The 22,691-nt window shown below is 48.6% G+C and overlaps 1 protein-coding gene across 1 annotated transcript in view; it reads left to right on the top strand.

Moving 5' to 3' along the window:
- Positions 1 to 2,923: 2,923 nt before the first annotated feature.
- Positions 2,924 to 22,691, top strand: part of PODXL2 (podocalyxin like 2) — a 62,355-nt gene continuing 42,587 nt past the window's right edge. Inside the window, exons 1-2 of the mRNA XM_061129030.1 lie at positions 2,924 to 3,048; positions 7,910 to 8,188. Of these exons, the coding sequence (XP_060985013.1) occupies positions 2,976 to 3,048; positions 7,910 to 8,188 (352 nt within the window). The 5' untranslated portion in view covers positions 2,924 to 2,975. The remainder of the gene's footprint in view (positions 3,049 to 7,909; positions 8,189 to 22,691) is intronic.

Below are 22,691 nucleotides of genomic sequence, written 5' to 3'. Positions count from 1 at the left end.
GTTCATGGGGTCAAAAAGAGCTGGACCAACTGAGCAACTAAAACACACACACACACACACACACACACCTCAATCACTTCCTTTATGCCTTTTGTGTTTGGTTAATTTTGTTGTTTGGTTAATATATGACTTATATTATTTGTCAATATTTAAAGCAGCTTTTTAAATGATTAGATTTGATATTTCAGTTTAATTGGTATGTATGATGACCTGAGTTCCATCCCTGGGTTGGGAAGCTCCCCTGAAGAAGGGAAAGGCTACCTACTCCAGTATTCTGGCCTGGAGAATTCCATGGACTGTATAGTCCATGGGGTTGCAAAGAATTGGACACGACTGAGTGACTTTCACTTTCACTTTTCGTGGTGTGAAATATGGATCTAACTTTATATTTTCAAATATAATTGACATAGCACTATTTACTGAGTGACTATCTTCTTGCGAAGCTTCCTTTGTAATAAATTTTCACATATGCAGCAGTCTGTTTCTGATCCCTGTTTCATTTCATTGTTTCTGCATAATATTACAGGTTCCTGAGATAAATCTCACTGGCAGTGGTATAAACCTTTTATATGTTGCTGGATTTAGTCTGCTATTAATAGCACTTCATAGAGTGGTTTTAATTACTATTTTAATTTCTATAAGTGTTTTGATAAAAATTTCCTTGGCTCTTGAGTATTTTCTCTTCAACATAAATTTTTACATCAGTTTGTCAAATTCCACAAAATCTTCTCTACTAGGTGTTTTTATTGGCATTGCATTGAATTTATTGTTTAATCTGGTTAATTGATGTCTTTACAACATGGAGTTGTCCCATCCAGCAACAAGATACATTTCCCCCTTTCTTCTGGTGTTATATGAAGCTTCAGTATTCTCTTCACCTAGACTTTATATCTCTATTTGATTTATTCCTCGCTTTCAGTAGTTGTTGTTGTGAATGGGATCTTTTCCCCTACTGTATCTTCTAATTGTTTATTGATATATTAAAACATTACTGATTTCCATGTTATTTTATACCCAGAAATCTTGCTGAAATCTTACTAGTTTTCAATTTGTCTGTCAGTCATCATGAATTTTGTTAGGTATGGTTGCAGATCATTAGTTTTTCCAAATTTTTATCCCATTTTATTCCTTTATCATGCCTTACTGCATTGTCTCTTACAGAATATTCAGTATTTATGGGGGTAATGATTGTCCTTTTCTTGTTCCTCACTTAATGGGAATTCTTCTGATGTTTCTTCATTAAGTATGATTGCTGTAGGTTTCTAGGCGATATCCTTTATTGAATTAAGGGGGTTTTCCTTTCCTTGCTTCTAGTTTTTGTTTGTTCCTTTTATCAGGAGTAGAGGCTAAGTGTCTGCACGCCATTGGGAGGTATTGGCCCTGCTGCGAGGCATGCAGGGTCTTAGTCTCCAGTGTGTGCTCAGTTGCTCTGTTGTGTCTGACTCTTTGCGACCCCTTGGACTGTAGCCCCTCAGGCTCCTCTGTCCATGGGATTTTCCAGGCAAGCATACTGGAGTGGCTTGCCATTTCCTTCTCCAGGTGATCTATCTTCCAGACCCAGAGATCGAACCTGTGTCTTGCATCTCCTGCATTGGCAGAGGAATTCTTTACCACTGAGCCACCAGGGAAGCCCAACATATTTAGTACATTGCAGCCTTCACCTTGCTCGTATTTCTTCATGAAAGTTGCATCTGTGCTCTGTATGATTGGCTTAGGGCTTTTTAAATTGTTATTCCAACTTCATAAAGTGAATTGGGAAGTTTTCTAACTTTGCTCTGGAGTTTATTTGATATGTCTTTTTTAGGAGGAGATTTTAATTATCTTTTATTTTTTCCCCATTGTTGCTTAGCTTTTTCTACTACTTGAATCAGTCATTTGTTTTTTCCTTAAAGGTATACACTACAATTAGAGTTTAAATGTTAATAATATGTCATTTTGCTTATAATTTAAAAATCATCTTATTTGTAGTTTTGCTCTCCTTTTCATTTCTAATGGTATTTACACTTAGGTCTTCTTTTCTCGATGCTAAAAGATTTGGCAGCTTCATCTTTCTCAGGCTTTTAGCCGTCAGTTCTACTGGGGTTTTCTTATTTCAACAAATGTGTTGATTCCTCCGTGTACGTGCGTGTTAAAGCCTCTTACATCGGATACTTAATTCGCTTTCTTTCACTGTCTTCTGTGGCTATAAACTCTTGACCCGTTGGCTGCGCCCCGCGGATTTTGATATGCAGTGTTCTCAATTTATGAATAAACTATTAATAACATCATGGGACTTACACCTCCCAAGAGTTATTCAGAAAGGCGTGAGCCTGGTGCTGCTGCTAAGTCGCTTCAGTCGTGTCCGGCTCTGTGCGACCCCGCTGACGGCAGCCCGCCAGGCGCTGCGGTCCCTGGGATTCTCCAGGCAAGAATACTGGAGTGGGTTGCCATTTCTTTCTCCAATGCATCAAAGTGAAAGGGAAGTCGCTCAGTCGTGTCCGACTCTGCGCAACCCCATGGACTGCAGTCTACCAGGCTCCTCGTCCATGGTATTCTCCAGGCAACAGTACTGGAATGGGGTGCCACTGCCTTCTCCAGAGCTTGGGTCGGGCAGTGCTCAGCCCGCACGGAGTCTACCCGCGCGACCGAGGGATAACCCCCTCACAGAGCTAGAGGTCGGGCGCAGTCTCGCGAGCGCGGCCCTCAGCGCCGGGGCCACGCCCCGCGTTCGCGAGACTCGAGCGCCAGGCGGCCGCGGGCCTGTGAGGCGTGAGGTCTGAGGTGCGAGGCGCGGGCAGCGCGCTGGCTCCGCCCCCGACCTCCGCGACGTCGATTGGCCGGTGGGGGGCGGAGGGGCGGGGCGCGCACGTGGCGGGGCGGGGCTGGGCGAGTGACGGCCTCGCGAGCCAATGGGCGCGCGCGCGCCGCCGCCGCCGCCGCCGCCGCCAGTGCGGCCCTGAGGCGCCCAGGCGGCTGCGGAGCGGCGACGCGGTACCATGGGTCGGTTGCTGAGGGCCGCGGGGTCGCAGCTGCCGCCGCTGCTGCCGCTACTGCTGCTGCTGGCCGGAGGTGAGCGGGCGACGGCCGGCGCGCGCTGGGCGGCTCCGCGCCAACAAAGAGCCGCGCGGCCGCGAGCGCTCTGGGCGCTTCTGAGGGCGGGGGGCGGGGGCGCCGGGCGGGCGTGTCTCTGCGACAAAGGGCCGCGCGCCCGGGCTGCGGTGACAGGCGCGGGGGGCGGCGCGTGTGGGGCGGCGACGGCAGGTGTGGGCGCTCGGGGGAAGTGGCGCGGGGGTCCGGGCCCGCGGCGGCTGGGCGGGCGCGGGGCGTGCCGGAGGGTGTGGGCACCTGTGTGTGCGCGCGGTCGGTCCCGCCGCGGCAGGCCTGGATGCCCCCCGCGCGCGGTCAGCCTGAGGTGGTCTGAGGTCCGTCCTCGGCTGGCTTGGGCTGAGGGGGCGGAGGGCGACCTCTGCAGAGAAACCGCTGCCCTGGGCACCGTGGTGCGGAATCCCGCCGCCCCGACTCAGCCAGCGGCCGCCTTCTGCAGCGGGGCGCAGGCATGGCCAAGGACCCCGGCGGTGCGCCCCGGACGTGGCCCCCGGGCCCCCCGTCCCTGTCCGCACCACGCCTGCCAGGACCGGGCGGCACTCTTTCTTTGACAGACGCGCCAAGTGTGTGCGGTCGCGTTGGTGGTGCTGGACCATCTCTGTTTTAGCGGACAGTCCAGGGTCTGGGCCGTGTCACTGATGCTACTGGGCAGCTCCGGATGGGTGTGTGCGGAGGACTTAGGGATCTCGGACTTCAGAGGTGCTGTTTAGGGAAAGGGAACCGAGAGAAGGACGCGGGCATCAAGAGCAGACGCAGGGGAGACAAAACATGGGGATTATCGAGACCTTGCTTTTTTCAGCCCCTAAGATACAAGCCTGCTTCCTGCGCCTCCTTTCTGAATTCGTTTGGGTCAGATTTTCAGTTCTTTGAGGGCGATCCCTGGAATCCTTTTAATGCTTGTGTCTTTTTTGTTCTTTTGGTTGAGAGTGATGGAGGTAACAGAAGATTACAGGTGCTAGAGGGAAAAAAAGATCAGTGTATATCTGAAAGTTAAAATCTGGCAGATTAATTATTAAGTGCAAAAATAGTTTTACAAGGAATGGGTAGGTCTCAGCTGCTATTTTGGTGGGCAAGTTTGAAAATAAATAACATCTCGTAATTATCTACTGCCAAGCTTTTGAAAAGATCAAGGTCTTTATAAAGGGAAAATAACCATTGTACGGGAAAATAGCTTCAAGAAAATGACACTGTTCACTGCAGAAGAAATCAAAAGCCAGATTCCTCCTTTTCAAACACAGCTTTTTAGAAACATGATCAGAATCTTTTCTTAGTGGCTCGGTGGTAAAAGAATTTGTAAGGCAGGAAATGCAGGATATGTGGATTCGGTCCCTGGGTTGGAAAGATCCCCTGGAGAAGGAAATGGCAACCAACTAGAGTATTCTTGCCTGAAAAATTCTATGGACAGAGGAGCCTGGCGGGCTACAGTCCGTGGGGTCGCATAGAGTTCGACATGGCTGAAGCAACGGCACTCATGCACACACTTTTTATTCCTGTCACACTGTTGGAAAAGATAGACCAGGATGAACCCTGGTTTCTCCGCAGGTGACAGATGGAGGGGGGAGGCTGGGGGAATGAGGCACCCCTCAGTCAGGGAAATGGTTACAATAGACCTAGCAGATTCCTCAGACCACAGTGCTCTCTGCGCGGAGAGCTTCACCAACTAAAGGACTTCATCCCCAGAGGCAAGAAGTCAACAGGACAGACACAGGTTCCTGGCCATTAGGGCTGACCTGGCGGCAGGACTGAGGCCTACATGGCCATGACTCCTCTCCCCCTCACCTCCATTAGCCTCGGAGAGACAGCTGTCAGGTTGTGAAGAGGCACAGCACGTTTGATCCTCTGGTGGTTTCGTGGAGGGTAAATAAAATTCCAAGGATTCTTAACAAGAGTCCTGAAACACTGAAGTAGTGTCTCTCCCAGTAGGTAGATAAAGAGCTTCACCTCGCAGCCCTGGCAGAGACGGCTGCTCTGGTGCCCTGGGAACCTGTGCAGTTTTTGTTACTTAATTACTACAGACATTTCTCATCAATTGAGTTTGTTCTTCCTGGAGTGCCTGAGTTTTTCCAGGTTACTGTCTTGTGGTATTTGGTTCCCCAAACCTGGGGAAGCCACATCTGAAAGTAGACCTATTGTATCAGCTGGTACCTTACCTTTACCTTACCGGTAAACCGGGCATTCCATTTTCCAAAGAGCACTTTCTCCCCCAAGGGCAGAGGCTGTCTAGTATTCACCTTTGTGTCTCTACTGTGCCTGACACAGTAGGTGGCACAGAAGAGGAGCTGGGGGAGGGGTGGACTGCTTTCTTCTGAGCAGTGGAAGTCCAGTGCAGATGTTAACCTCCAGTAAGACACTGCAGCGTACCTGAAACCAACGTTACCCGGCGTCGTTTCTGATTGACAGTATTGTATATTGTGATTAACTTTGTTAAAATTAGAAAATAAGTCTTACTTCAGTAGGGTTGATAGATGACCTACTTCCAGACACAAGGTCCAGGCAGAAATGTAGATAAAGGGGCGTCTTGGTGGAAGGTAGGGGCCACTTCGCTGACTTGAGGTCTTTCGGGACAGGACTCTGAGCCACCCTGTGCTTTGGGTTTCTGGTGGGGACCCTGAGCAGGGTGCTGGGAGGACAGGGTTTCTTCCGTCCAGCTCTGTCCTTACTCCTTAGATCCTGTGAGGCGTCGGGTCATGCCGGGTGCTCTCTGTCCTTACGTGTCCTTAGGAGGAAGGACACAAGAGCAGCTTCCCGACGTTTCCTCAGGGAGCATCCACTGGACCTTCTTGCGGGGGAGAAGCCGGCTAATTACAGCGATTCTGTTACCTGATTATTTGACGTTAATCTCACTAGGCCTGTTATCTCTTCTGTAAAACAAAAGGGTATTTCTTATTTTTTAAATTTATTTATTTTTAATTGAAGGGCAGTTGCTTTACAGTATCCCTTTGGTTTCTACCAAACATCAGCATGAATCAGTCATAGGGAAAGGGTATGTCTTAATTTATTTGCTCGTTTACTCAAACACATCCTGAGTTCCTGTGATCCTTCAGAGACTGTCGAGGCCCGGTCACGACAGAGGTGAGCTCTGTGTTCGCCGCTGAGTGACGGGAGCTGTCCGGTGGTCTGTTGTTGTGATGTGTGCAGAGCCGGTGGTCATGGAGGGGGTGCAGCCTGGACCAGGGAGCTGGGGCGGCTGTTTGGAGCTGAGGCTGGAAGCAGGAGGAGGACTTAGGCGGATGGATGCAGGTGACCACGGGCGTCCCCTGCTTCTGGTTAAAGGCTGTTTGAGACTCTGATAGCGTCTGTTTCTTCCCTTTTTCCTTGAAGTCACATAGAATAACTGATCTTTGTTATTCACATCAGCCTTTTGTTTAAATGTGTTTGAAGACCCTAACCATTGTCGCTCTTAAACATTCTTTCTTCCTGGCTAAGAATGCCATGCTTCTCTGTTTTCCATAAAGGAGGCGACTGCTTCCATGAGTAGTCTGCAGTCTGCCCTTCAGAGTGCAGTCTGCACACTGCGTCGGGCTGACCTCACCTGGTGGCCCCGCGTCCGGGGGCTTCCCCATCCTGCTCTGCAGATGGGCGGCCGAGGTGCGGAGGGGGAAGGGGGGCAGATGCTGCCCCAGAGTCGCTCAGCCACAGGCCAGAGCCCCTGCCTGCCTTGTTCCACTGCAGCCGCCTGAGTCTGATTGCAAGACCTGTGTGTCCTCCCATGCAAACGTGTTACTTTGTTCCGCCCCTTCCCTGTACTCCAGGCTGCTTCCTTAGATTCAAGTGCATCTGTGGGCCTCTTGTCTGTCCTGTCTCTCTCTGGACGCGTTTTTTGTTTCTGGTAGAACTTGCTTTTGAGTCTGAAACATCTGTCTTCCTTAGTGGCCATTTGTTGGGCTTAAGGCTTACTATTGCATAAGGTGTTTGTAAGCATTAAAATTTAGATAATGCTTGTGTGCTGTGCTTAATCAGTCGTGTCCGACTCTTTGTGGCCCACCAGACTCCTCTGTCCTTGGGGATTCTCCAGGCAAGAAAGCTGGAGATAGGTTGCCGTGCCCTTCTCCAGGTGATTTTCCCAACTCAGGGACTGAACCCAGGTCTCCCTCATTGCAGGCTGATTCTTTACCATCTGAGCCAACAGGGAAGCCCAGATAACACTTACATGACTAAACATTTCCACAGACTGTTAAGTCATATCACAGTGCACTCCAAGCACAGAGCAGGAAATAGCTCCTGAAATTCCCTCTTTCTTGCATCATTGAATATTGGTCTTGGAAAAGAGAATTTGGAGGTCCTTTCACCCGCCTTCCTCATTTTTCAGATGAGGAGACTGAGGGCTGAAGACTTACAGCAAGTTAGTGATACTTCTGTAATTAGTATTGACATCATAGAACCAGCAAATAGGGGTGCTTCCTGTTTGTAGTGAATGGAAGTGAGAGAGAAGGAACAAAAAGATGCCCTTTATATTACTGTTTTTTGTTTTGTAAATTAGGATAGAGGGTCCAAGGTTCCAAACAGACCTGTCATTACCAGCCCGGGATGAATTTGACCTGTGACCACCTCACATGGTCTTAAAAACCATGTGCCGCTGAAACACAGATCAAGTTCTTCGTGCAGTTTTGGGAAGTGTTTGGCCTATGATAGGAGCCTGGGGAGCAGTGTCCATGCAGGGTCCGGGAAAGCGGGGCCCCTTCTGGCCTGCCCCCCACGCCCGCAGCCCTGGGCATCAGGAGTGTCCGCGAAGCCCCCACCATCGCCCTGGGCCCTTTGTCCTCGAAGGCGGGTCTCTACTCTGTGCCCTCTTCCCCCGTAACTCCCAGCTCTCCTGTCTGCGCAGGAGCGTCCCTGGGCGTGCGTGCAGCCGGGTCTGAGGAGCCCAGCTCAGAGGGCCTCCCCTCCACCTCCCTGCTGGACCTCCTGCTGCCCACGGGCCTGGAGCTGCTGGACTCGGAGGAGCCGAGCGAGGCCGTGGGCCTGGGCGCTGGCCTGGGAGCCCCCGGCTCGGGCTTCCCCAGCGAGGAGAGTGAAGAGTCCCGCATCCTGCAGCCGCCACAGTACTTCTGGGAGGAGGAGGACGCGCTCAACGAGTCCAGTCTGGGCCTGGGGCCCACCGCAGGTAGCGTGCCCACTCCCCGCTGTGTTTCAGAAGCTCCGTCTGGTTATACCCTGGTGTGCTGGGTCCTCAGGGCTGTGCTCAGGCCGCCTCCCTTCGGTGCTCGGCCATCTCATGTCAGCAACCGCTCGATGTAGAGCGCAGGCTCTCGGCACGGGGGCTCAGCAGCTGTGGGTGCCGGGCTCTGGCGTGTGGCCTCCGAGGCCTCCCCCTCGGCCTGCGGGGTCCTCTCAGGCCAGAGCTGGAACCCGTGTCTCCCGCGTTGGCAGGTGGATTCTGAACCGCTGGCCCATCAGGGACACTCCCGTCTCTGGAGATGTGTGCTGATGGCTGCCGGGAGGCCGGTCACCATGCCCGACGGCCCTTGCCTGGCCCATGCCCCGCCCCTTCTCCGTCCTCACCTGCTCTCAGCCTCTGCTGCCCTTCGGAACCTCAGGCTAGGTCTCTGGACTCTGAGGGCCTTGCTGGCCCAAGAGACCCCTTTCCCTTTTGTAATATTCACGGCTGTGTAGTGACCTGTGTTCTGTGCTCGTATAGTTCAGTGTAACACTGGCAGCCCGTGAGATGAAGGGTGTGAAGCCCGTTCTGAACGTGAGAAAACCGAGGCTCAGAGAGGAGGACGTGGGCCTGGAGCCACAGAGCTGTTGGAGTGGTCCGTCGTAGTTCAGGCGCCAGTCTGTCCAAGGCCTCGGTTTGGTGGGTTTCTTCCTCTTCTGTGCTGTGTGGTCTCTGTTGAAGGGTCCCTGGGGTCAGCAGACACCCTGTGCCCCGAGGTCTCTGAGCCCCACCAGGCATTCCGAACGCCCTTCCCTGGCTCTGCCCCGGGGCTGGGCCGGGCTCAGTAGCACGTGGCTGCGGCTGATGAAGAGCAACAGGGCTCCCCGGCTGGCAGCCGCTGCACTGTGCGGGGCTCTTGGCTGGTGCTGAGCACTCAGACTAGTGCCCAAGTGTGGGGCTGGGCATTACAGAATTTAGCCCTGGGTATTTTTTTAATAAATGTATTTTGGGTTTGTGTTCTCTGATTACAAAAATAATACATGAAAAATACAGAAAACATGAGAAACACGAAAACAATCCAAAGAAGAAAACCTCCCCATGATGTCATGATGAAGAGATGATAACTACTAGTAGTTTGGGCTACATGCCTTTAGTCACTTTTATATGCAACATTGGAATCATTTTTTCCACTTAAGATACTTCTTAAATTTATTTCCACATTGTTAGCTATTCTTTTATAAGCTGGTTTTCAGTGACTCCGTAGTATTTTCTCAGGTAGTGCATCGTCCTCGGCATGGAGCGGTTCCCTGTTGCTGAATGTGCAGTTTCCAGTTTGTTTTATTTTGTCTGTGACCGTGCTTGGTCTTCATTGCAGTGTGTGGCCGTCTCATTGCAGCGCCTCTTGCTGAAGAGGTACTTGTGGCACATGGGCTTAGTTCTTTGGCTTGTGGGATCATCCCAGACTGTGGATGGCACCCATGTCACATGCATGGGCAGATGGCTTATTAACCACTGGACCACCAGAGAAGCCCTAGTTTCCACTTGTGATGATGCTGCAAAAACCCATATGTATGTTTGCACTTTTCTGGTTGTTCCTTGGGATAAACTTCTAGAGTCAAATTGCTAGGTCTAAAGATGTGTCAGTCAGCATCCCAGAAACAAAGTCATGCCCACATGGAGGCATCCAAGGAGGTTGTATTTTGGTGGGTTTGTTGTTGTTGTTGGAGGACACATCCTGCCTCAGGTTTATTTGTACCAACGTCTAGGAGCACACCAGCCCCGTGCAGACAGCAGCCCAGGGGTCACATCAGTCCTCCTGTCCTCACACTGGCCTACAGCAGCCTGCAGTCTGCAGCCTGTGTGGGGGCCTGGGCGCCTTTGAGACAGCAGCAACCGTAGCTATGGTGCCTGGGCCTTGGTTTGAGCCTTGGCCTGGGACTTCGGGACCCTTGGTAATGTGGGCACCAGTACGTTGCCAGGCTTCAGGTAAGCGGGGTAGGTGAGTGTGCGCTGCTGCCCTTGGGGACCTGGTGCTCAGATTCCTTGGGCTCTTGGTGAGCCTCAGCAGGGACACTCATGGCCCGTGTCGTCTCGAGGCCTTCCCTGCTGTGCTCCTGGGCAGAGTGCGTGTTCCTCAGGAACTTGGGGTCCACCTTCTTAAGCGATTCGTGCTTCATGACCAGGGTTTCTTAATGCTGTCTCTGTGCCAAGTTGGGGACGGTTTGTGTGTGGTGTGGTTCTTGGACTTGGCCGTGTCTGCAGATGCTGAAGCGCCTGGGAGCAGAGAGACCAGGGAGGGTCATTCATAGACAGTGGGCTCACCAGGGGATCGGCACGGGCTGGCAACCCGGGGAGGCCAGGTCTCCTGCAGCAGAGTGCTCAGCGCCCACCCCGGGGACAAAGAAAGGCACAGGCGGCAGGAGCCTGTCGTGTGTGGGGAGGGATGGGGAGCAGCAGTGGGGCGACGGGGACGAGGGCGGGGGGTCGGTGCTCGGGCTCCAGCTCCTCCGGGGACCCTGTTGCCGGCTGTGCTTCCCCAGCTTGTCGAGGGGTCTGGGTGGGGCTGCTAATGGTTCACGGGGTGGGTCCCCGGCGGAGGACGGGATGGACCTGACGTGGACGTGCCTCTTCTGCAGGCTTGTGTCAGTGTGGCCAGGGCGGCCTCCAGAAAGGGCGCTCCGGTTTGCATGCCCATCGGGGGAGTGAATGCCAGGTTCTGGACCCTCCCCATCACTGAATTCTCTGACTGGGAGAGCTTTGTCGGTTTGACACACAGAACTCTAATGGCTGGTAAGTTTTTACTGTGGGGCTTCTCTGGGGGCTCAGCAGTAAAGAATCCACCTGCCAATGCAGATGCAGAGACGTGGGTTCAGTCCCTGGGTCAGGAAGATCCCCTGGAGGAGGAAATAACAACTCACTCCAGTATTTTTGCCTGGAAATTTCCTTGGACGGAGGAGCCTGGTGGAGTCCTTGAGGTCGCAGGGTTGGACACGACTGAGTGACTATAAACAACAATGGGTTGTAGCTGAAATGTGTTTAAGTTAAAACACACACACACTGAATGTATTATATAGTCTAGTTCTTTTTGATTTGAAGCACGTGCAATTAAGAGCAAACTTTGGAGTCAGGGAGAGTCCAAAGTTCCAGCCCTGTGATTTTGGGCAGGTGGCAATCTAAGCCTGTTTTCTCTGGAAGGAAATAGTATCACAGCATTGTGAGGTTTAAATGCAATAGTATATTTGAAGTGCTTAACACATGGTAATGTATTATGAGATAACATGAAAATATTAGCTATTATTATTACATTTCCATTTTTTTGAGGCTTGCTTATCACTGTACAAATCTTTATATAAAAGGGATACAAACTTAGTGTCTGACATAAATATAAAGTTTTTTCCAGTTTATTGCTTACTTTTTATTATCTTTTTATTATAGTAATACTTGACATACATAGGTGAAAATCTTTAAGCTTTGACAGTCTTCCTTTTGAAATGTTCTCATGTGTTTTGTTTAGAAAAGCCTTTGTCTCTATGAGATAGATGCAGTTTTATTTCTTCTGTTCTTTTCCAGCTTAGGTTTTGCTTGTAACTGTCTGCTGGCTGTCATCTGCTCTGGCCGAGGTGTAAGTGCAGATGGAGCTTACCCGGGTGGAGGGCTGTGGCCGCAGCAGCTGTGCTGCGCTCAGTCACATCCGACTCTCTGTGACCCCGTGGACTGTAGCCCGCCAGGCTCCTCTGTCCATGGGATTCTCCAGGCAAGAACACTGGAGTGGGCTGCCATGCCGTCTGCCAGGGGATCTTCCCGACCCAGGGATCAAACCCAGGTCTTCTGCATCGCGAGCAGATCCTTTACCAGCTGAGCTGCCCGGGAAGCCTGGCTGGGGCGGCGCTCTGGGTAGTCTGTCCTCTCCTCGTTGAGTTGCACCCCGTGTCCTCCATGGTGCTGTGAGGGGTCTTCCCTTTTGTCCAGACCCTTGGGGTTTTGGTGGGAGAAGAGCTCAGAGGGTCTGGGGAAGGAGCAGCTGTGCGCCTGGCCCGTCCTGGGGTAGCCGTAGGGTGGCGGGGCCTGACCAGCTTGGGTTGCTCTGCCCCCGCCTTCCCGCACGCACCTCCCTTCTGTTCTCTCACGTGGACTCTCTCCTCCCAGTGGCCTCCCGGGACTCAGTCACTGGCCGTCACTCAGAGTGACAGGTCCTCCCGCTGGCTGCACGCACTGTGATTCCTGGTCTGTGCTGCTCGCCCCAAACTGTGGGGAGACGCCTGCCCGCTCGGGCTCGGACCGACGAGGGCTCCGTCCCTGCCCCCCCCCCCCCGGCCCCCATCGCTCCACGTGCCCACAGCCTTGCGCTGTCCCCAGCGTAGTCTCTTCTGTGTATGGCCAAGGAGGGCTCTGAAGGAAGGGGACCGTTGGGGTCCAGGCCACACGTCCCGGCTCTGCAGGAGACGCCCTTGCTGTCTGGCCCCTCCGTCCTGCCGTCAGCCCGCTTGGTGGATGTGAGACTGAGGACGCACAGGGTGCTCAGCGCCTTCCCAGGGTCACAGCCGCTGTGTGGCAGAGCTGTGTTGAGAGTCAGTGTCCGCTCACTGACCGTGCCGGCGGCACCCTCGCCCTATCCCACCTCTCCATTCCAGCCGCCTGTGGGCTGGGTCCTGCCTTAGCCCCTGGCCGGAGAGACTGCCCTGAGAGGCTCCTGCAGGGGCTGGGGCCTGCCCCTTTCTGTGCTGGTGGTGACCTGGCCTGAGGGCTGCAATGCAGCCTGTGTCCCCGCGCTGGGCCCCTGGCTGCATGGAGGGCACACCTAATCCTAATTCTTGCCCCAGAGGGGACATCTGTGCTGGCGCAGGCCCTGAGGTCAGCCTGCCGCTGTGTTCTCATGGCGCGGGGCTACACTCTGAGACCGTGACAGGCGCAGAGTGTTCAGGCCGTGGGGCTGGTTTGTACCAGGCGGGTCCTGCCCTGAGAGCACGCCCTAGGGTGGGCCCGTGTGTGCACTCCCCTTGCCCCCTGCTCCCAACCCGGAGAGTCAGAGGCTTCCTTCCAGGGTCTCCAGGAGGGGAGAGGGCGTCATTCATGGGGTGGCTGCTGAGGTCGGGGAGACACAGAGGCCTGCAGAGGGCTTGCCAGGGTGGGGAGTCTGCCCAGAGTTCAGGGCGAGCCTCACAGACCGCTCGTGCAACAGCAGCTTCGATGGCTGGCGGCCGTGCTGCAGGCCGTCCAGCCTCAGGGCTGTTTCAGTGGTGAGGGGGTTTACCCGCGAATACAACTCTGCTAGGCAGCAAGTTGGGTGTTGTGGTGTGTTACCTCATTTAATCTTCACAGAAGCATTGAAGTATTTATTGTTATTCCCATTTGACCAGTGGACAAACTGAGGCTAGTGGAGTCTGGGTAACAGCCCAGCTAATAAGCACAAGACCCAGAATGCACACCCTGGCCGTCAGACTCCAGACCTTGGCGCTCTCTCTCCTGTTGCCTCTCAGCTCAGTGATTTTACTATAGCCTGGCAGTAATGTCTTAGGTCTTGTGTAGGACTTGGCACTGTTTTTTCACAGTGCTTGCGCCTTGCGTAGTTCGCTGCAGTTCACAACCGCTCTGCGGGTCAGCGGGGCAGTAGGTGAGGCTGAGCCTGAGAGGTTTTGAGCTTCGTCCGAGGTCCGGACCCAGTCTGTGGTCAGGGCCCCCTGAGCAGGCCTGCCCTGAGCCCTGCAATGGGGTGTGTCAAAGAGGGAACAGCGCGTGGCTGTCCTGGGGCCCGGTTCTGCACCTCCTTTCTGGTCTGTCTGCCTGGAGGAGCTGGGCCTGCTCCGGGAGTGTCTTCGGGGGCCTGATGTCCTAGCCTGGCTGGTGATGAGGGCTGTGACCTTTCTAACCTTGGCTTCAGCCTCTTCGTCCTCGAGTGAGACCGTGGGAGTGATAGATTGAACTCTTATCCAGCTCTAAAATATTATGATTCCCTGACGTTCTGGGTGAAAAGACTGGTCTCAACAAAGAAGGGAAAAAAAGTAGAACGTACATCCCTGCCCTACCAGCGAATCAAGCCCGGCTGTAGCCCGATTAGTTAGTTCACGCACTACGTTCATGACCAGGACTAGTTTCCTGGGTTACCTCCATCCCCAGACAGTCCTGCTGCCGCCCCACACTTTAGTTTTCCAGTCTCCTTAACAAAGTTCTGTGCCTGTGGCTTTAATTTTCCTAGTGAGCAAGCTAATTAGTGTTCCACAGGATTACTCAGACTGGCACGTTCTAGGAGCCCAGCTGACAGGCTTACAGGCCTGTGTGCGAGGAGTGTGTGCTGGCCTGTAACCCCAGCGCCCGGGGTCAGGACCTGCCTCGGCCCTCATGGTTAGCGTCCCTCCCTCGTCCTCACTCCTAGGTGGCTGGCTGCTGTGGTCGCTGAGCGAGGCTCCCAGCTGCTCTCGCTTAGCAAGCCCAGCGTGGGGAGAGCTCAGCTGGAGAAGACACAGGGCAGCTCCTTGGTCTGGCCTTGTCTGGGTCTTGAGCCCCCCGAAGCCAGCGTAGGGCCCCACACTCCTGGGCCAGGTAGGAGAGGGTGGGAGGGCCCCTCAAAGGAGGATCCAGGTGCCGTTGACAGAGGGGGACAGAATGATGCTCTTGACTGGGGGCGCCCCTGAGTGCTTAGCTCTCTAATCATTTTCACGTGAAATTCTCTTTTCTCTCATGGCAGCCTGGCTAGTCTCACGTCTCGTCGTGGGGGAGATGGCTCGAGGAGGTTCCCAGGTGGTGGTGGCAGGGGCTCAGCCCTGCGGGCTCTGCTTCAGGACCCACTCCTTCTCTGTGGCCGCTCCTTCCTCGCGATGCTTCAGTTACCACTGTCTGGAGTGAACTTGTGGATGCCAGGTCACCACAGCAGCTGTCTGCTGGGCCTGGAGGTGATTTCCGTGCCGCCGTCTTGGTGGGTCGTATCTGCTGTGCTGTGATTTGACCTTCCTGGCAGCTGCACACACCTCAGGCATGTTTCCTGACAGAAGCACTGCACCTAGATGCCAAAAGAAGAAAAGAAAAATGTGTCATGTTTTTGTTTTATACTAGTAATAAGTATCCTTATATGAAAATCAGAAACATGCAACAAGTTAAAAGAAAAGAACCAAGCATCCATAACCTCATTATTAACCCAGAGTTAGTGAGTGGTAACATTTTAGTGCATTTCTTACTGGACTCTCTACCTATATAGATAATAGATAAAGTATGCTTCTGTGAAAAATGGCATTTGCGGGCACAGATCTTGCTGTTTCACTTGCCCACATCTTTCCAAGGCAGCAGACACAGCTCTCCAGCCTCAGCTTTGAGACTGAGTTAGCACCTCAAGTGTGGACGGGCTGGCTGCTTCAGTCAGCCTCCTGCCCTGTGAAAGCGGCATTGTGGCGTGAGCAGAGCGTCATGAGCATCCATAATTGTTTCCTTAGATTGTGTTCCTAGAAATAATAGCCTCAGGGTGTTTGTCTTTAAGGGGTTTCGTGTGTGCTTCCCCTCCAAACTGCAGCCAGGTTTCCCTGCCATTGGTGTCAGGTGGAGTGCCTGTCCCCGCGGGCACGGCGCCAGGTGTGGCGCTGAAATGTGCTCCTGTTGGTCAGGCTGCCAGTCCACGAGATTTGTCCCCTGGGCTGATTTACGTTTCTGTGATGACTGTTGAGTCTGACCATTAAAAAGTCGTGTTTAATTATACGGAAAGCTTCTTTGCTTGCACGTCTGTTCTACACAGACCTTTTGTGAGTTTTGTGAATGTTTCTGTATTAATACTCTGTTGAATAACTCGCTTTAGTGTTGCACTCAGGGGACAGTTTTCAGTGATTTGGCATTAACCTAAAGGGACATTTAAAGTGATCTTTCAAGGCTACTGGCTCTGATGCTGGTTTTAATTCCTTGTCTTAAATAGAGGAATCAGTTCATTACTGTTTGAGCTGAGACTGGAGGTCACATGAGAGGATGGCTTACCCTGGAAGGCGGAGATAAAGTTCAGTGCAACCTTGATAAACAGGAAAGAGACCTACACAGCTAGAGTGAAGTATTAGGGGGAAAAGTATACAGCATGATCTTTTTAGGGAAAGCACCGTAGTGAGATTAAGGAGGGAAAAGGCCTGGATGCAGCTTATGTGCTGTGATAAAGTCAAACTGTGTGTGAGTCAGGAAATCTTCGTTTACATTTTGTGTTAGTTAGCCTCCAGTTAATGAATTTTGTTCAGTTTCTAAGTTTTTTTCACCAAATATTTATTTTGGTGTGCACTCTTTTTTATTTGAGCATTTTTTATTTTGGAATATGGCTGATAAGCAATGTTGTGATAGTTTCAGATGGACAGCAAAAGAGCCAGTCATACACACACATGGAGCCATTCTCCCCAAAACTTCCCTCCCATCCAGGCTGCCACATAACATTGAACAAAGTTCCCTGAACTCTACAGGAGATCCTTATTGGTTTTCCATTTTAAATACAGCAGTGAGTACCTGTCATCCCACACTACCTTAGATGTCCCTCTCCCCCACATCCTTCCTCACTGGTAACCATAAGTTTCTTCTCTAAGTTGGTGAGTGTGTTTCTGTTCTATAAATAGGTTCATTTGTATCATTTCTTTTCAGATTCTGAATGTGAGAGATACCATGGTATTGCTCTTTCTGGTACTGACTTAAGTTCACTCAGTATGACAGTCTCTGGGTCCATCCATGTTGCTGCAGACGGCATTAGTTTGTTCTTTTTGTGGCTGAGTGATATTCCATTTGTATATATGAACCACATGTTCTTCGTCCTCTCCTCTGTCGATGGACATTCAGGTGACTTCCATGTCATGGCTGTTTTTAACAATGCTGCGGTGAACGTGGGGTGTATGTGTCCTTTCAGATCACGTTCTTCTTGGATATGTTCCCAGGAGTGGGGTTGCAGGGTCGTATGGTAGCTCTGTTTTTAGTTTTTATTAAGGAATCTCCATAGTGGCTGTACCAGTTTACATTCCCACCATTGTAGGAGGGTTCTCATCTCTTCACATCCTCTCCAGCATTTCTTTGTGGATTTTCTTTTAAGAGTGTTTGAAAGCTTGTCAGAAATCACTTATCAGTTTACAAAATTCCACTTACAATTCAGTGCAATTCAAGAAAAGGTTTGAGCAACCATGTTTATCTGGTGGTTTTGGCATCCCTGTACATAGGGTGACTCACGACCTCTGAGAATCAATGAATCTTTATTATTCTTCTTTGGTACGTTTAAATTCATTTATTTGTTATGACTGCACTGGGTCTTCATTGATGCACATGTGCTGCAGCGGTTACAGCTCAGGGGCTCCCCGGTGTGGGCTCCGTAGTTGTGGCGCACAGGCTTCATGGCCCCACAGCACGTGGGGGTCTTATTTCCCAGATCAGGAATGGAGCCCGTGTCCCTTGCATTGGCAGGCATGTTCTTAACCCCTGGGTTACCAGGGAAGTCCCCTGTTTGTGGATTTTTTTATGATAATAAGTCTGACTGGTGCGAGGTGACACCTTGTTTTGAGGTTGTTGTTTTTTTTTATATTCATGTTTGTAGCAGCTTTCTTTCTTTTTTTTTTTTTTGTCATACATTGATATGAATCAGCCATAGATTTACACGTATTCCCCATCCCGATCCCCCCCTCCCACCTCCCTCTCCACCCGATTCCTCTGGGTCTTCCCAGTGCACCAGGCCCGAGCACTTGTCTCATGCATCCCACCTGGGCTGGTGATCTGTTTCACCATAGATAGTATACATGCTGTTCTTTTGAAATATCCCACCCTCACCTTCTCCCACAGAGTTCAAAAGTCTGTTCTGTATTTCTGTGTCTCTTTTTCTATTTTGCATATAGGGTTATCGTTACCATCTTTCTAAATTCCATATATATGTGTTAGTATGCTGTAATGTTCTTTATCTTTCTGGCTTACTTCACTCTGTATAATGGGCTCCAGTTTCATCCATCTCATTAGGACTGATTCAAATGAATTCTTTTTAACGGCTGAGTAATATTCCATGATGTATATGTACCACAGCTTCCTTATCCATTCATCTGCTGATGGGCATCTAGGTTGCTTCCATGTCCTGGCTATTATAAACAGTGCTGCGATGAACATTGGGGTGCACGTGTCTCTTTCAGATCTGGTTTCCTCAGTGTGTATGCCCAGAAGTGGGATTGCTGGGTCATATGGCAGTTCCATTTCCAGTTTTTTAAGAAATCTCCACACTGTTTTCCATAGTGGCTGTACTAGTTTGCATTCCCACCAACAGTGTAAGAGGGTTCCCTTTTCTCCACACCCTCTCCAGCATTTATTGCTTGCAGACTTTTGGATAGCAGCCATCCTGACTGGCGTGTAATGGTACCTCATTGTGGTTTTGATTCGCATTTCTCTAATAATGAGTGATGTTGAGCATCTTTTCATGTGTTTGTTAGCCATCTGTATGTCTTCTTTGGAGAAATGTCTGTTTAGTTCTTTGGCCCATTTTTTGATTGGGTCATTTATTTTTCTGGAATTGAGCTTCAGGAGTTGCTTGTATATTTTTGAGATTAATCCTTTGTCTGTTTCTTCATTTGCTATTATTTTCTCCCAATCTGAGGGCTGTCTTTTCACCTTACTTATAGTTTCCTTTGTAGTGCAAAAGCTTTTAAGTTTCATTAGGTCCCATTTGTTTAGCTTTGCTTTTATTTACAATATTCTGGGAGGTGGGTCATAGAGGATCTTGCTGTGATTTATGTCAGAGAGTGTTTTGCCTATGTTCTCCTCTAGGAGTTTTATAGTTTCTGGTCTTACATTTAGATCTTTAATCCATTTTGAGTTTATTTTGTGTATGGTGTTAGAAAGTGTTCTAGTTTCATTCTTCTACAAGTGGTTGACCAGTTTTCCCAGCACCACTTGTTAAAGAGGTTGTCTTTTTCCCATTGTATATCCTTGCCTCCTTTGTCAAAGATAAGGTGTCCATAGGTTCGTGGATTTATCTCTGGGCTTTCTATTCTGTTCCATTGATCTATATTTCTGTCTTTGTGCCAGTACCATACTGTCTTGATGACTGTGGCTTTGTAGTAGAGTCTGAAGTCAGGCAGGTTGATTCCTCCAGTTCCATTCTTCTTTCTCAAGATTACTTTGGCTATTCGAGGTTTTTTGTATTTCCATACAAATTGTGAAATTCTTTGGTGTAGTTCTGTGAAAAATACCGTTGGTAGCTTGATAGGGTTTGCATCGAATCTATAGATTGCTTTGGGTAGAATAGCCATTTTGACAATATTGATTCTTCCAATCCATGAACACGGTATGTTTCTCCATCTGTTTGTGTCCTCTTTGATTTCTTTCATCAGTGTTTTATAGTTTTCTATGTATAGGTCTTTTGTTTCTTTAGGTAGATATACTCCTAAGTATTTTATTCTTTTTGTTGCAATGGCGAATGGTATTGTTTCCTTAATTTCTCTTTCTGTTTTTTCATTGTTAGTATATAGGAATGCAGGGGATTTCTGTGTGTTAATTTTATATCCTGCAACTTTACTATATTCATTGATTAGCTCTAGTAATTTTCTGGAAGAGTCTTTAGGATTTTCTATGTAGAGGATCATGTCATCTGCAAACAGTGAGAGTTTCACTTCTTCTTTTCCTATCTGGATTCCTTTTACTTCTTTTTCTGCTCTGATTGCTGTGGCCAAAACTTCCAACACTATGTTGAATAGTAGTGGTGAGAGTGGGCACCCTTGTCTTGTTCCTGATTTCAGGGGAAATGCTTTCAATTTTTCACCATTGAGGGTGATGCTTGCTGTGGGTTTGTCATATATAGCTTTTATTATGTTGAGGTATGTTCCTTCTATTCCTGCTTTCTGGAGAGTTTTAATCATAAATGAGTGTTGAATTTTGTCAAAGGCTTTCTCTGCATCTATTGAGATAATCATATGGTTTTTATCTTTCAATTTGTTAATGTGGTGTATTACATTGATTGATTTGCGGATATTAAAGAATCCTTGCATTCCTGGGATAAAGCCCACTTGGTCATGGTGTATGATTTTTTTAATATGTTGTTGGATTCTGTTTGCTAGAATTTTGTTAAGGATTTTTGCATCTATGTTCATCAGTGATATTGGCCTGTAGTTTTCTTTTTTTGTGGCATCTTTGTCTGGTTTTGGAATTAGGGTGATGGTGGCCTCATAGAATGAGTTTGGAAGCTTACCTTCATCTGCAATTTTCTGGAAGAGTTTGAGTAAGATAGGTGTTAGCTCTTCTCTAAATTTTTGGTAGAATTCAGCTGTGAAGCCATCTGGTCCTGGGCTTTTGTTTGCTGGAAGATTTTTGATTACAGTTTCAATTTCCTTGCTTGTGATGGGTCTGTTAAGATCTTCTATTTCTTCCTGGTTCAGTTTTGGAAAGTTATACTTTTCTAAGAATTTGTCCATTTCATCCAAGTTGTCCATTTTATTGGCATAGAGCTGCTGGTAGTAGTCTCTTATGATCCTTTGTATTTCAGTGTTGTCTGTTGTGATCTCTCCATTTTCATTTCTAATTTTGTTAATTTGGTTCTTCTCTCTTTGTTTCTTAGTGAGTCTTGCTAATGGTTTGTCAATTTTGTTTATTTTTTCAAAAAACCAGCTTTTAGCTTTGTTGATTTTTGCTATGGTCTCTTTAGTTTCTATTGCATTTATTTCTGCTCTGATTTTTAAGATTTCTTTTCCTTCTGCTAACCCTGGGGTTCTTCATTTCTTCCTTCTCTAATTGCTTTAGGTGTAGAGTTAGGTTATTTATTTGGCTTTTTGCTTGTTTCTTGATGTAAGCCTGTAATGCTATGAACCTTCCCCTTAGCACTGCTTTTACAGTGTCCCATAGGTTTTGGGTTGTTGTGTTTTCATTTTCACTCATTTCTATACATATTTTGATTTCTTTTTTGATTTCTTCTATGATTTGTTGATTATTCAGAAGCGTGTTATTTAGCCTCCATATGTTTGAATTTTTAACAATTTTTTTCCTGTAATTGAGATCTAATCTTACTGCACTGTGGTCAGAAAAGATGACTGGAATGATTTCAATTTTTTTGAATTTTCCAAGACCAGATTTATGGCCCAGGATGTGATCTATTCTGGAGAAGGTTCCGTGTGCACTTGAGAAAAAGGTGAAGTTGATTGTTTTGGGGTGAAATGTCCTATAGATATCAATTAGGTCTAGCTGGTCCATTGTGTCATTTAAGGTTTGTGTTTCCTTGTTAATTTTCTGTTTAGTTGATCTATCCATAGTTGTGAGTGGGGTATTAAAGTCTCCCACTATTATTGTGTTACTATTAATTTCCTCTTTCATACTCATTAGTGTTTGCCGTACATATTGCGGTGCTCCTATGTTGGGTGCATATATATTTACAATTGTTATATCTTCTTCTTGGATTGATCCTTTGATCAGTATGTAGTGTCCTTCTTTGTCTCTTTTCACATCCTTTATTTGAAAGTCTATTTTATCTGATATGAGTATTGCAACTCCTGCTTTCTTTTGGTCTCCGTTTGCGTGAAATATTTTTTTCCAGCCCTTCACGTTTAGTCTGTATGTGTCTCTTGTTTTGAGGTGGGTCTTTTGTAGACAGCATATATAGGGATCTTGTTTTTGTATCCATTCAGCCAATCTTTGTCTTTTGGTTGGGGCATTCAACCCATTTACATTTAAGGTAATTATTGATAGGTGTGGTCCTGTTGCCATTTACTTTGCTGTTTTGGGTTCACGTTTATACAACCTTTCTGCATTTCCTATCTAGAGAAGATCCTTTAGCATTTGTTGAAGAGCTGGTTTGGTGGTGCTGAATTCTCTCAGCTTTTGCTTGTCTGTAAAGCTTTTGAGTTCTCCTTCATATCTGAATGAGATCCTTGCTGGGTACAGTAATCTAGGTTGTAGGTTATTCTCTTTCATTACTTTAACTGTGTCCTGCCATTCCCTTCTGGTCTGGAGGGTTTCTATTGATAGATCAGCTGTTATCCTTATGGGAATCCCTTTGTGTGTTATTTGTTGTTTCTTCCTTGCTGCTTTTAGTATTTGTTCTTTGTGTTTGATCTTTGTTAATTTGATTAATATGTGTCTTGGGGTGTTTCGCCTTGGGTTTATCCTGTTTGGGACTCTCTGGGTTTCTTGGACTTGGGTGGCTATTTCCTTCCCCATTTTAGAGAAGTTTTCAGCTATTATCTCCTCGAGTATTTTCTCATGGCCTTTCTTTTTGTCTTCTTCTTCTGGGACTCCTATGATTCGAATGTTGGGGCGTTTCACATTGTCCCAGAGGTCCCTGAGGTTGTCCTCATTTCTTTTGATCCTTTTTTCTTTTTTCCTCTCTGCTTCATTTATTTCCACAATTTTATCTTCTACCTCACTTATCCTATCTTCTGCCTCTGTTATTCTACTCTTGGTTCCCTCCAAAGGGTTTGATCTCATTCATTGCATTATTCATTTTTAATTGACTCTTTTTTATTTCTTCTAGGTCTTTATTAAACATTTCTTGCATCTTTTCAATCTTTGTCTCCAGGCTATTTATCTGTAACTCCATTTTGTTTTCAAGATTTTGGAT

Source organism: Dama dama, chromosome 24, assembly GCF_033118175.1.
Source record: "Dama dama isolate Ldn47 chromosome 24, ASM3311817v1, whole genome shotgun sequence".
Classification (NCBI taxonomy): Eukaryota; Metazoa; Chordata; class Mammalia; order Artiodactyla; family Cervidae; genus Dama; species Dama dama.
This window is presented reverse-complemented; position numbering and strand designations above follow the sequence as displayed.